A 13,762-nucleotide genomic window follows, 5' to 3' on the forward strand; every position below is an offset into this window, starting at 1 on the left:
TTATCCCAAACCAATTTGTTTCTCTTCTTGATTTCAGAAAATGTTGATCATGTTGTTTTCATGACCATGGGAAAAAAACAAATTGGTCTGATAACTTCTGAAACTTTCAAATGGGAAGGAATTTCTTTCCAGGGCAGGTTGATGAGTTTGGCAGCACTATTGCACTGTACAACTCCAGTGGGCACCGTTCACACTTTTTTCTCTATGAACAGCACCCCCTTGAGTTGTGCAATGTAGGGCCCTCAGTGTTGGAATCGACTTGATAATTCCCTCCTGTCTTTTTTAGTACCGTTGGTTTTTACTCTTCAGTCGGCTAGGTTTTACCTGGGGTCCTCATGAAGGAACGACAACATAGATTAGATGGCTCTTCAAGGTCTCCAGGCCTTGTGATTCTAGAATACTCTATTGACAAATTCCTTGTAAGATACTGCCAGTGTCCACTGAACCCCAAATCACTGCACTGACTGAAGTATAATGTCGAGTCCATCAAGATGACTAACACGGATGGGAGTTGAGGAGAAAGAGGAGAGGTTGTAAGGCAACCATTCTCAATCTAAGACTAGGAAAAATAAATTGGTTCTAAAAAGTCTTTGAAAGTCTTTCTCCACCTTTCCTTAGCAGAGAGCAGTAGAGGTTCACTGCCAGCTGACTCCCACCAAGGTACCTCAGCCTTTGTCGCATCCCCACCAGCTGGGCTTACCTTATGGGTAGGAAGAGTCCCATCTAATGGACCTTAAGAAATCCACCTGCCTTAAAATCTTTTCCATTGGTTGGTCCCTAACACTTGAAATGAACTAGGAGACATTTTTTTCTTTTGTGTCAAGAAATGCTTCCCGTAAAGAATTAAGAAAAGGCTTAAAACTAGTTTATTAGTGTTAGAAATAAGAATGACATTTACCCTTGAGGGATGGTATTGGCTAGGAGGAGAACAGGGAATTTCTCACCTACTGGGAATGTTCTGTTTCTCCATCTAGGGGTTCCCTCTATGAAAGATTTACGGAACTTTATAGTTATGATTTGTATATCTTTCTGTATGTTTATAATGCTGCAAAATAAAGTTTATTTAAAACAATTCTTAGAAGATAGCCTTGGGAAGCATTCACAGATATTTATAACTTAGTTAAAACAAGGAGATGAGTTTATTTCTAAAATAGAGTGAGCAGGATGCTGAGATACTAGGATACTAGGGGGAGCAAGAGTAGGTGACAGAGGAGGTGAAAGGTCAAATTTGTCTTCCTGAGCTTCTGCCTGGGGCTCATTCCTTCCTGGAGACAGAGTACAAGCCCCCAGAGAACTGGACACTTTTTCCTTAAGTCCATTCCCATTCTCCTTCAAAGATACAAGAGAGGTGAGCAGGTTGTGGATAAGATTGGAATGAAGAGTGCCTTCTTTGGTTCAAATCCAGAACTGGTTATAGACGAAGGTGATTCTCTTGGGCAGTTAGCTTCAGGGAAAGCGTAGAGCCAGTCCTTCTTTTGGAAAGCAAACCATAGGTGATTTCTTCCAGCATGACTTGGCTCCAATTAAATGAGAAGAGACCAATAGACTGTGGACCCCTGGGTACCAGGTGTACAAATCTCTGTGTTTATGTTAGGAGAGAAGGGAGATGTAGAGCTCAGCTGGGAAATCTTTTCACCTCCCCAAACCAGCAGATGTTTCCTCATCTCCCCTCCAGCCGGTTCCCATCTCTGTGTCACACACACAGGGTCCTGGGGCCAGCAGCACTACTTGCCTGTGAGCAAGTGTCCTGCTTCCCTCCAGCTAATGATTCATCCAGCTCTCCGAGGTCTCCATCAAGCTTCTGAGAAATATTTAGGCTGAAGAGGTGATTTCTGGGTGCATTGCTGGCAAAGCTGGCTTTGTGGAGGAATGCAAGTAGAAGTTACCCTTTAGGAAGATACTTGTTTGGCTTTTAGGTGTTCTCACTCCTGTTTCCCGTAAAATAGTTATTTTATTCTCAACTGGAGTCCTATCGGTTTCTTCTGCACCACCTGAGTCCAAAATTTGAGGTTGAAGAAATACCAATAATTCCTCCTTGAGGGTGATGTGTTTTTACTTCTCCCTAAAGACATCAGCATTAGGTTGACAGCAGTTGTGCAAAGGGACCCCACACCAGCCATCCCTGAGGAGTCTTTGATTTCTACTTTGTTTCCATGGAACAAATGAGCTTCATTAGCAACAGGCCCACATTCTCCTCATGTCGCTGGTCTTTGTCTCAAAGTAGATATAGAATCAAATCTTAGCACTGCATGGAGTGTGTTTCCAGCTCTTTTATTGCAGTCTGGGCCTTGTCAGTTCTTCCTGTCCAAGAGGTTTTTCCTCAGAGAAAGATACTGAGAAAAGATGTTATGTCTCCCAAGAAATATCAGCAAATTTGAAGTCAGATATAGCCGCGACTGGAGTTGGCAGTTAAAATATTACCACTCTGTGTTTGTAAAGCAGTTTGCATGGCACGTGTCCAAGCTTCAGCTCACTTGATTGTCCTAACAACCCAATAAGGTAGCAGGCATTACCTCCATTTTACAAGGTCACACCTCTTTTTTTCTGACTGCCAGTAAAATGTTCCTTTTTTTTTCTATTCTCCTTGTTATTAAAGATATCTTAAAGTCAGTAATCAACATAGGAAGCCAATTATGAGGTTTATGTTAAGATCTGGTTATATCACTGGCTACAGTGAAGCAAACATTTTGGAAAGACACCCAAGCCAAGGGCTGTGCAATGGAGAACATCCCCCTTTCAAGGAGCCGCTCTTGCCTCCTGACTGCAGGGGCTGCACAGCTGGGCTTCAGACACATCTGCAGAGCAGAGCAGCCAAGCTTTTCACAGTTTCCCTAAGTCCCCCATGTTTCTAGGTTTATTTTACAAGCTTAATGTTTATTGAAATGCTGTTTTGACTCTGGAGACCCTAATACAATGAGATGACATAAAGTCTGAGATCCGGAAAGAGCCTAATGATAGATAAGACTATAAGCCATGGCTTTTTCTAAGAGCTTTGCATATATAAACTCATTTAATCTTCACAGCAGCTCTTGATTATCCCCATTCTTCAGTTGAGAACACTGAAACTGAGCAAGTCCTTTGTCCAAGGTCACAGAGCTAATAAGTGGAGGACCTGGCATTTGAACCCAGTTTAATTCCACAAGCTAGGCTCCTGATCACCTCAATGTGATGCCTTAGGCAGGTCATCTAGGGCAAGACCTTTCCATTGATGTAGAATTCAGATCCTGAGAGTTCAGTCCATCCTAGGAGATCACTGGCAAAGAAGTTTTCTAAGCCCCTCGAATGACACTAAGAAATTTTCCTCAAGAGAAAAGAGAGTTGTAGGATATACCACTTCTAGACATGACCTCCAAAAAGTTACTCGTCGCATTCTCCAGAATATCCAGATTCCCATATCTGTGAAATGAGAGTGCCCTCTTCCCCCTGGAAACTGACAGAGGGCTTTCCACTATAGACTCCTGGAAACTCAGCATCAGATCAAGGACTTAGTGTTATATGTCTTCATTTTCTTGAGAGAGAGTAGCGTTAAACACTTCAAGTCAAATAGCTGTGTGAACATGTACTGGGCTACCCACATACAGGTAAATGTTCTGAGAAATTGTCAGTGGATGTGGAGTATAGGTACCAACTCCATAATAAGCAACTAGGAAACACTGGCTCTTAATTTAAGATTCATAGACATCCAGCGATGGGTTTTAGGGGGGATCCATGAACCGCAAAGTTGTGTGCTTTGTGCACTATTTTCATTATAGTCTCAAAGGGATCCATGACCCCACACATTTAATAACTGTGACTGTAAAGACATTTTCGTAAATTGTTTATGTGTAGCTCTTCTGTGAGATCAAATGACAGACTATGAAAGCGGTGGTTTTAAGAGTTTTAGGGATCATCATGATGGATATAATTTTCACCTTACTAATTTTCTTTGCATAGATAAAGAATTGATTCAAATAAATCTTCGTACTGAATATTTTTACAGACTGGACTTTTCCATCTACCACATGGAGACTTTTTCATTGAGCCTATCAAAAAGCATCCACTGGCTGAAGGAGGGTACCACCCACACATCATTTACAGGAGGCAGAGGCGGAGAGTTCCAGAGATGAAGGAGCCAACCTGCGGATTAAAGGGTATTGTGACTTAAATTTCCTCACCACATTGAGAAGTTTGTTCTGTTCTTTTATTGTTTTATTACAACATGACCTGTTCTTATTCAAATGTGCTAACTCCTCCCCATTCTGTTGCCACAAAGTCTATACCTTTATATAAATCATTTCGCTTCTCTGTACTCAAGTCTTTATATTCTTAATGGGAAGGGAAAAAAGCATCTCCTACATCTTTGCCACATTAGTTGATGATACTCATATGATATTCACAATGATGAATTGATTTTTTTAAAAAAACTTCTGACTCCCTTAGAGGAAGACAGTTTAAAGACAGCGATTTTCAGTATCAGCAGTGTTATAATACACTAGCATGGAATATTGCTAGATAGCTTGTCATATCTGCATGTGTAGGCAGATTTAAATGTTTGATGATGCTGATAATGATGTGTGAAGAGAAACTGAAAAAAAATAGCAGCGTGTTATCAGATGATGAATTCAGCTAGGCTTCTTTTGGCTGCATTTGTTTATAGTTCACTGAATATCATTCTCCCTATGCCCTGGGAGTGATCTGAACTGCTCCTCTCTGCCTTGTACTCAACAGTTTCAGGTGGTTTTCATAGATAAACTGACCCAAGTTAATTCCTTGTAACTCACATGTTCTCTTTAATGGGTAGGAGGTAATAGTCTATGCATAAAGGGCCACCAGAAATTGGGACATCTTAAATATTGTATAATTTCTCCTTTTTTCGGAGTAAAAAATAATGGGTCAGGGGGACAGTTAACAAAAGGAATCCATAATATTATGTATATGTCTTAAGGGTTTGGAAACCATGGACCTTAAGGGGAAAACAGACAGATGATGAAGGAATTAAGGAAGATGGATTCTCATAAGGATTTGAAGGGACTCAGAAGAAGGAAAGAATGAAAGGAAAGGACAAAGGGACAAGTAATTTCTCTACAGACTTCACCCAGACCCTATAATAGATGGTAACTTTCCTGGGAGTTCCTTCTATAATCAGCAGAGTAAGATTAAACAGAGTAAGGAATAAGAAATAATGTTTTCCATACACAAAAATGGACAGCAACTTAAATTCCTTAATGTCAATAAGCTATTGCAACTTTATCCTAAATTATGTAACTTGCTGTCTCGATCTCCTAGCAAGTACCAAGAGAAGGAAAGAGACACATTATCTGGCTGGTTTGATAGATATGGTACCAATCTAGACAACTTCTTCTCAGTGTGGATTTTCAGGACCGTGTTTGTCACCAATCCAATCACCTGAATAATTGCCAAATTCCTATTACACATCGGATGATGGATGACACTTTGTAGGTGTGATTCGATGTTTTTTAGATCACTAGGGCATCACTATGGTAGAGAGTTACTAGGGCAGTGAGTGAATTTGGCTGGATAATTGCTCCTGTGGGCAGAGTTGCTCTGTGAAGTGAGCTGGGCTCTTCCTCATCCACCCACCTTGAACACCTTCTCTTCCTTATAACTCCCCTGTTGAGATAGAGCTGATTAACGAGTGGAGAATGGCACGTGTTTAGTCATAAAGGCAGAAGGGATGGATAGGAAAGGAATGAGGTTGATAAATGTCGTGTGCTACCATGAAAACTTCTCTCATTAACTCCACCTTGCAACAGTTTTTGCATGGTGAATTTCTCCAGCTACACCTTCTACAAAATACTCTCTTATACTTGCTTAAAACCTCACAATGTCAGAATTGAACAGCTTTGTTGGAAGGACCTTTGAGAGTGCCTAATGCAGCCTCTTTCTTTCACCAAAAAAGTAATTGTGGCTCACAGAAGGGAGTGAATTTTCAAAAGCATCACGTAGTTGGTGTTTAGAATACAACCAAACTCAGAAATCATGGTTCTGTTATATTTTGGGCTCTGTACTCCCTCTTGCTTACCCTTTAAGTCTTCCTAGAATATAAACCTTGTTTCATCGACTACCTCGAAAGCCCCATTAGAGTAGGAACCCCCTCCCTACACAGTATGTGACATAGTGTTAGGTGCAAAGTAGAAATGTAGTGAATCAGGGCTGCCAGGTGGTGTAGTGGTTAAGTTCACCTGCTCCCCTTCCACAGCCCTGAGCTCGCCTGTTTGAATCCTGGGAGTGGACCTACACACCACTCATCAAGCCATGCTGTGGTGGCATCCCACATAGAAGAACTAGAAGGAGTTACAACTAGGATATACCACTATGTACTGGGGCTTTGGGGAGAGAAAAAAAGAGGAAGATTGGCAACAGATGTTACCTCAGGTCCAATCTTCCTCATAAGGAAAAAAAAAAAAGGATGAAGGCTGACACAGTTACACTTGAAGCAGGTTGAATAAAAATTGCCTTCACACCTTTAAGTGCCCCTGATTACAAGCAGATGCTTAAAAAAAAACAGAAAGAAATGCAGTGAATCATTGAAATGAAAGTGAGTGATTCATAGCTAAGTAGATGAAACTAGAGTATACTAGCCTCTAGTCTACATAACATTGATAGAAAGAAAAAAAAATGTACATTTCCTAGATGTTGAAGAAATGTCAGTTGTTTGTTTGTGATCACCACCTTTCCTAAGACAATAAATGTGTTCAATACTTAAATGATAGCTAGAGATTCAGGAATAATCTAATATGCTGTGAATATTCTTAAAGTATAGATGACATTTGGAATTTAAAACTCTTGGTATATTGAAAGGTACTTGGTCTTGCTGAGCCAGGCAATTGCAGTGTTCTGATACCACATAATCCTGCAGAGATGAAGGAATTAGCTCACACTAGCCATGTCATTAGCCAACATTAAGGTATGCTCCAAGCTTAGGTCAGTTGGTGTTGCGAGATTGAATTACTGTGATTATATCATGAAAGATCACCTTGATTTGTGTAAAGCATTCTGTCTTTATAATGCTCAAAGCAGGAACACTCTTGTTATTGAAAAAAGATGTAATTTAAAAGTACTTCAGGACTGAAAATGTATCAATTATTTTCCCCTAAAATGTGTCCCTTCACTTTTGTTTATTTCCCCATAGAAAGGTGCCCAGGAATTTCACAATAAGTCCCTTATCAATATGGCCCAATGTAATTAAGTCCTTTTTTTTCAGGTCTTCAGTGTGATGCTATTTTGTTATTGATTTGATCAGTTTGAACTGCAATTTCTTAACCTGTTTGCTAGTTTTGTTTGCTTTTCTTAGGCGTATGTTTGCTGAGCCTGCCAAAGTTCTTGTTTTCTCCAACTTTCTGAAATCCATGTTAAATGGCAGGAAAATATAGCTTGCCTGCATTAAGTCTAGAGCAGATTTAAAAATCCCATTTTATTGACAATGAGAAGCTCCTTTCTTTTATGATTTTGGTGAGAGTGTATCACACTGGGACTTGAGTGGCTGTTAGATGGAAGAATCTGAGGGAACAATGGTTTTAGGAAGCTGGGGAAGGGAAGTTAACACTAGTCAGATAGATCAGGTGACAATAGCTACAAGGTCATCTATGGCAGAAAGAGGTCCAGGCAGGTAAGGTCAGAGGTTGGGATTCCATGCATCAGGACTCTAGGGTAGAAACAGAGGATCTGGTTCCTGGCATGCTTTTTTGTGTTCCGAATTTATTCATTCACTCAATAAATATCTATTGGATATGTTCTTTATGCCTGGTGCTCTCCTAGGATCTGTGGGTGCAGTTGTGAGTAGGATATAGTTCTTGCTTTGAAGAGCTGACAGCCTTGGATTTAGGACATTAGTAGGGATCCAATCTTGGTTTTATCTTTATAATGCATGGTAAAAATGGAATCTTAATGCATCTGTTCGGCTTTATGTTACTCCTCATTATCTTTGTGCCAGGACGTGTAGCTATAATTCATTCATTTTCTCTGCTGTACAGTACTCTGTTATATGAATCTTCCACTTGATCCAGTCTCCTCTGAGTGGATATGACTTGCTTCCAGTTTAGGGCTCTCATACATGATGTTGCAAAGATCATTCTTGTATATGTTTCTTAGAACATAGGTTCATAAGATTTTCAAGAGTATATACATAGTATGTGGAATGAAATTGATATCTCATAGGATACATACATCTATGACTTTACAAGATCATGCACAGTTGCTTTCCAAAGTTGATGGTAAGAGCAGTGAATGAAAGTTCCCATCGTTCCATATTTTATCTAATACTTGGTATTCCCACTTACAAATTTTGCCAGTCTGGTGGATATGAAGTGTTATCCCTCTATGCTTAGTGTTGAAGTTACAACATTCTGTTGTGAAGTTAAACTCCAAATCTATGGCTTGTGGCTATAGATTCTCCATGAATAGTTTTCTCCTGTGTACCCAGAGTCGAAGCCCAGAGAGACAAGTTTAGGTTGGCTTATTTGTTTGTTTGTTGGTTCACTTTTTCACTTAGTCTCTAATCTGATTTTTTTTTCCCTAGGAAGATTCACCTTGAGCTAATATCTGTTGTGAATCCTCTTCTTATTCTTCCTTTTCTATGTGAGCCACTACCACAGCATGGCCACTGACAGATGAGTGGTGTGGTCCTGCATCCAGGAATCAAACCCAGGCTGTCAAAGTGAAGTGTGCTGAACTTTAACCACAAGGCCATTAGGGCTAGCTCACTAATCTGATTTTTTACCTCTGTAGGTCCTAAACTTGCCTCTTTTCTCCAGAGCAAAAGTAGGGAGCAGCAGATGCCCCAGGACAGCAGCTAGCTCCATGTATCAATCAGGGTTCAGCTGAGAAGCAGAACCAGTAGGAAATATGTATCAAGACATTTATTGCAAGAAACTGGTTTATACTGTACTGGGGGCTGGCTAGGCAAATCCAGAATCCACGGGCAGGCTGTCAAGAAGGGCAGGCTGCAAGTCTCAGGCATAGGCTGAAGGAGCTCTCCATGGGCAGAATTTCTTCTTCCAGGAACCCTCATCTCTGCTATTGAAGTCTTTCATTTGATTGAATCAGGCCTACCAAATTATCAAGAATAATCTTGGAGTCAACTGATTATAGACTTTAATTACATCTACCAAGTACCTCACAGCAACACCAAGGTTACTGTTTGATTGACTAACTGGGGACTACACCTGAGCCTAGTTGACTCATAAGAAAGGTCATCACACTGCATCTTTTGCTTTTCTCTCTGCTTACTTGTTTTACTTTTTCTTTCTGGCCTCTGAGGATTTTCCCTTTTTTTATGCTTTAAGCATTGTCAGAGGCTAAATACTGGGAGAGTTTTTCAGAATACCTAGTCCACCACATTGCAAGAAATCCAAGTCTTGAGTGGATTTCTTATCTAAGCCCTTTTGAAATTTTTGAGTTGCTCTTTAAATGGCATGCACAGACATTATTAAATATTAACAAGTGTTACATATTATAATCACATGAACAATAGCTCATTAGAATGAATTAGCATATCAGATCACTAATCTGGTGTAGTGTGTGTGGGGCTTGTTTATAGTTTTGTTCTGATTTCATGGAAATTCAGTTGGTTAAAGATTCTAAATGACCACCATACTCCATATTGCATCCAAAATGGACTATTCGTTTTCCTTGGCAAACAGCGAGCTTTCTTGGTACAGCCTGCCTGAACTTGTCTTGAATTTCTTGATTACCTGATTACCTTACGATTATAGCCACTCCACAGTGATCCGTGCTTTGCATTGCTGTGAGGTGGGTACCATTTTAATTGCTATTCTATACTTTTTCATTTTTCTTTTAGTGAGGTGGCATATTGTTTTTAATAATATGCTTTCAGAACTGGTTGGGAGGCTTGGTAACGTGCTTCAAGCTTTTACCAGTGAGAGGGATGAGAAGATCATTGGAGACAATTTGGGGAAATACTTAATGTGTGAATGTATGGGAAGATAAAATGGTAACCCAGTTAGTTTTGTTTGCTTAATAAAATCCAAGATCAAGACTATGGGAACTCAAGGCACCAGACCCCTCAGCACAGTTGCTTTGTAGCTCTGTGACCCTCATTGATCCAGTCAAAAAAGCCTTTATTCGTTAACCTTACCATAGTAATTCTTTGCGTTTCTTGGCACTTTACGGTTCTGTGCCGTGTTTCTTCATCATTTCAGGCATATAGGTTCCCACCTCCCAGACAGGAAACAGCTTCCCTAGGAAACATGGCACCTGCCTGTTGTCCCTCCTCCAGGATGCTCTGTGCTGAGCACATGCTGTCAGAGTGGCCAGGGCTGCACTGAAGTGCAGGTAAAATTTGGAAGGACAGAGGACACCGGGGAGCGGATCCTGAGCTGGGAAGGGCATTTGGATCAATATTAGCAAAGGATCAGTTTCCACCAAAAGATGCTTCTCTTGTAGGACAGCAAGTCCTAATTCTGAAGAAATGTTATGTGAGATGTTCGCTATGAAGCTCTTCCCACTGCTCTAGAGGGAAATGTACAAGGCATCTCTATGAGTAGTAGCTCCCGACTTTGCCCTTGCTTGTTCCTGTGCTCCCACGTGCCTTGAGTGGGACAGGAGGAGGCTTATTCTATTGTGACCAACCTTCTGGCTTCCTCCTGCTGCCTGAGAGACCTGAAATAGCTGCCTGATCTTTCCATCTTACTCTGGTCTGCTCACCATTGGAGCCATCAATAGCCCTAACAAGACAGGGATATTGCCCCTAAAAATAGAACGACTCAACCTCTAGCTTCAAAGCTCTGTGTGTCAAACGAACACCTGGTGTGGTTTTTCTTCTTTCATACGTGTCTTCAATCAAGCCGCGTTACCAAGTCCTGTCATTTCTGCCTCTTAAATAGTTTTCTAAATGGTCTGCCTTTCCCCAGTGCATTCATGTGCTTCAGCATCATAGCCTCTCACTTGGATTACTGCAGAGCCCCTTAACTAGTCTCCCTACCCTGGCTCTCTCCCATTAGAAGTCAGAGAAGTATTTCCAGAACATAAATTAGATCATTTCTCTCCCATGCCGAAAGCCTGTCAACACGCCCGCAGTATAAAGACCCAGCTCTTTAATACATTTTAGGAGCTCCTTCTCTGCATGACTTTTGCCTGTTTCTCCAGTTACATCTCTTATCACTCAAAATATAGCCTGTGCCATCCTGAACTAGTCTTTGTTCATCAAGGAAGCCTTGCTTTTCATTGCCTCTTGCCTTTGCACTTAGAGTCCTTCTGCCTGAAACTTGTTCTCCCCAAATGCTTTACTGAGTTCCTTCTGTTCATCTTTAGGACTCACGCTTGGCTTCCTCTAGAAAACCCTCTTGATTGCTCCTCAGGCTGCGTTAGATGCTTCTCCTGTGACTCTTAACATCAGCTACTTCCTCCACCATAGGCTTTGTCATATGATGGATATCCATCTGTGTCCTCTAGGCAATAAGCTCAATGAGGACAAGAATCATGTCTGCTTATTCACAGGTGTGTCCACAAGATCTGGCAGAGTTCCTGGCCAGAGTAGGAATAAAAATATTGAACTTATAAGTATTGAGCTTACTGACCATCTATGATGCCTTTGGCATCTTATTGGCTACTTGTATTTTACCTATATGGATCAGTTTAATCCCTGAGCATACCCACACTTTCCAGAAGAAATTTAGTGTATACTTGGATGTGTCGCTGTTGAAGAGGAATATGCAAGAGACAAAATGTGGCAATGGATGGGACTTGTGACCTGAGGTTGTAGCTGAAAGTGGCTTCTTCAAATTCTTATTTTAGAAAAAGAAGAGGATGGATGGATGGTTGGATGAATGGATGGTCACACAGATGGATAAGAGAAGGCAAGTGACATTCATTTTCTCAACAGGGTCTTACCCTATGCCAGGACTGCTCTAGGAAGTAGGAATGGAATGGCGAACCTAGAATTGACCCAGGCAGCGATGTAGAGCTGGAGGCCTGAGAGGGCCATCAGGTAGGGAGGAGCAGGGTGCTCTCTAGGCAGACAAAGAAGAGCAGAGGCCTTGGAAGATGAGCAGGCTGAGTCAGTCGGCCACAGCCACACTAGCACACCGAGTGCTGGTCTCTGAACCTAGAGCACAAATAGTTTCCAGCTTTCTGTGGGGAGTGGGAGGGCACATTCTCAGTTAGTCCACTGGGCAAATTTCTGGCATCCTGTCAGTCTCATTTCAGGTGCTGCTCCTTATAAGTTCCCCTCCCCGACGTGGACTGCTCTAGGAGGACTGAGCGCCCCTTGCCTGAGCTCACTCTGCATCTTGATGTGGCCCCTGGTTGCCTTCTAACCTTTCCTCTTACCACTCACTCCCTACTTCCCTGCTTTCTAATGTTCCTTGAAGTGGGCTCACCTCCGGCCTTTGCACTCACTGTTCTCTCTGCCTGGAACACCTCTACCCCAGATTTCTTCATGGCTTATCCTCTCACACTATTCAGGTCTCTGCTCAAAAATCACACAATCAGAAAAGCCTTCCCTGACCACTCTCTAACTTAGCTTTCCTTTGGTCACTTTGTAAACCATTTATCCTGCTCTATTTTTGTTTTTAGAGTTTTTTTTCCTTTTTCTCCCCAAGGCCCCCTGGTACATAGTTGTGTATTTTTAGTTGTGGATCCTTCTAGCTGTGGCATTTGGGACGCTGCCTCAGCATGGCCCGATGAACGGCACTATGTCCGCACCCAGGATTTGAACTGGCTAAACCCTGGACCACCAAAGTGGAGTGCACAAACGTAACTACTGCAGCCATGGGGCTGGCCCCTATCCTGCTCTGTTTTTTTTCACAACACTTGTCATCATCTGATGTTATTTTATCTATTTATTGGTTTATTTTCTATCTTCTCCTAACTAGAATGTAAACTCCTTGAGAGCAAACACTTCCTCGCTTTTGTTCTCTGCTGTATCCCCACTGTCTAGGACAGAACCTGCCATAGTGAGCATCCCGTAAATGTTGAATGAAGGAATGAGGAAAAAAATGAATGAATCTCAGCTTCATCAGTGATTATCCTGTTGACTTTGTATTCTGTTTCCACCACTAGACTCATCTTTGTATCGTAAGTGTCAGGGACACTTGTATCCTAAGTATCAACCCCAATGTCTGATGCATAATAATTGTTTGTTTGGTAAGTGTCTGTTCACTGACTGAGTGAGTGATGTTTGTTTGCAGTGGGATCCTGCCCTTGTGAGTAGACACCCATCTCACCTGGGCTGGGGTCGAAGCATTCCAAGAGTGCTCTGAGTCACTAAGACATAGCAAATGTGTTCTTTTGGCAGCAATGTTCATTTATGTATTTGTCTCACAGCTTGATTAATGCCAGTGTTTGGGAAAACAAATATTCCCACCCCTACACAGTCCCATTTCTGTGCAGCAGCTGGAAATCTCATAAATAACCATAAAATGGTTTCTTTATGGGGAAGGAAGTTTACTTGTTAGATTTGAAATCAAATATTTGAGGAAATTATCAATGCACTTTGTGCTCTGGATTCTCTCCTCCAAAGACAGAAAGCAGCTCCCTGGAGTACTTTCTGAGCCAATAAGCCAAAGATTAGAAAGTTCCAAAATTTTTTTACATTGGTTTATGTGTCGTTGATTGACCTTCCTTCCTTCATGAAAAGTTTGGTACTTTCTATGGGCCAGATACTAAGGGACACAGCTCTGAACATGCCAAGTCGGACCTTGTCCTCGCAGACTTACAATCTAGGGGGAGGAGACCTTAAACAATAATTATAAAAATAGTATATATGAGCATTGTGACGAATGCTGTAAGAGTGTACAGCAGA

The 13,762-nt window shown here is 41.4% G+C and overlaps 1 protein-coding gene across 2 annotated transcripts in view; it reads left to right on the forward strand.

Moving 5' to 3' along the window:
• Positions 1–13,762, forward strand: part of ADAMTS12 (ADAM metallopeptidase with thrombospondin type 1 motif 12) — a 314,281-nt gene that overhangs the window by 107,825 nt on the left and 192,694 nt on the right. For both annotated transcript variants that reach the window (XM_014831237.3, XM_044779442.2), the window contains exon 3: positions 3,980–4,130. In XM_014831237.3, the coding sequence (XP_014686723.3) occupies positions 3,980–4,130 (151 nt within the window). The remainder of the gene's footprint in view (positions 1–3,979; positions 4,131–13,762) is intronic.

This window comes from Equus asinus, chromosome 10 (genome assembly GCF_041296235.1).
Source record: "Equus asinus isolate D_3611 breed Donkey chromosome 10, EquAss-T2T_v2, whole genome shotgun sequence".
Lineage (NCBI taxonomy): Eukaryota > Metazoa > Chordata > Mammalia > Perissodactyla > Equidae > Equus > Equus asinus.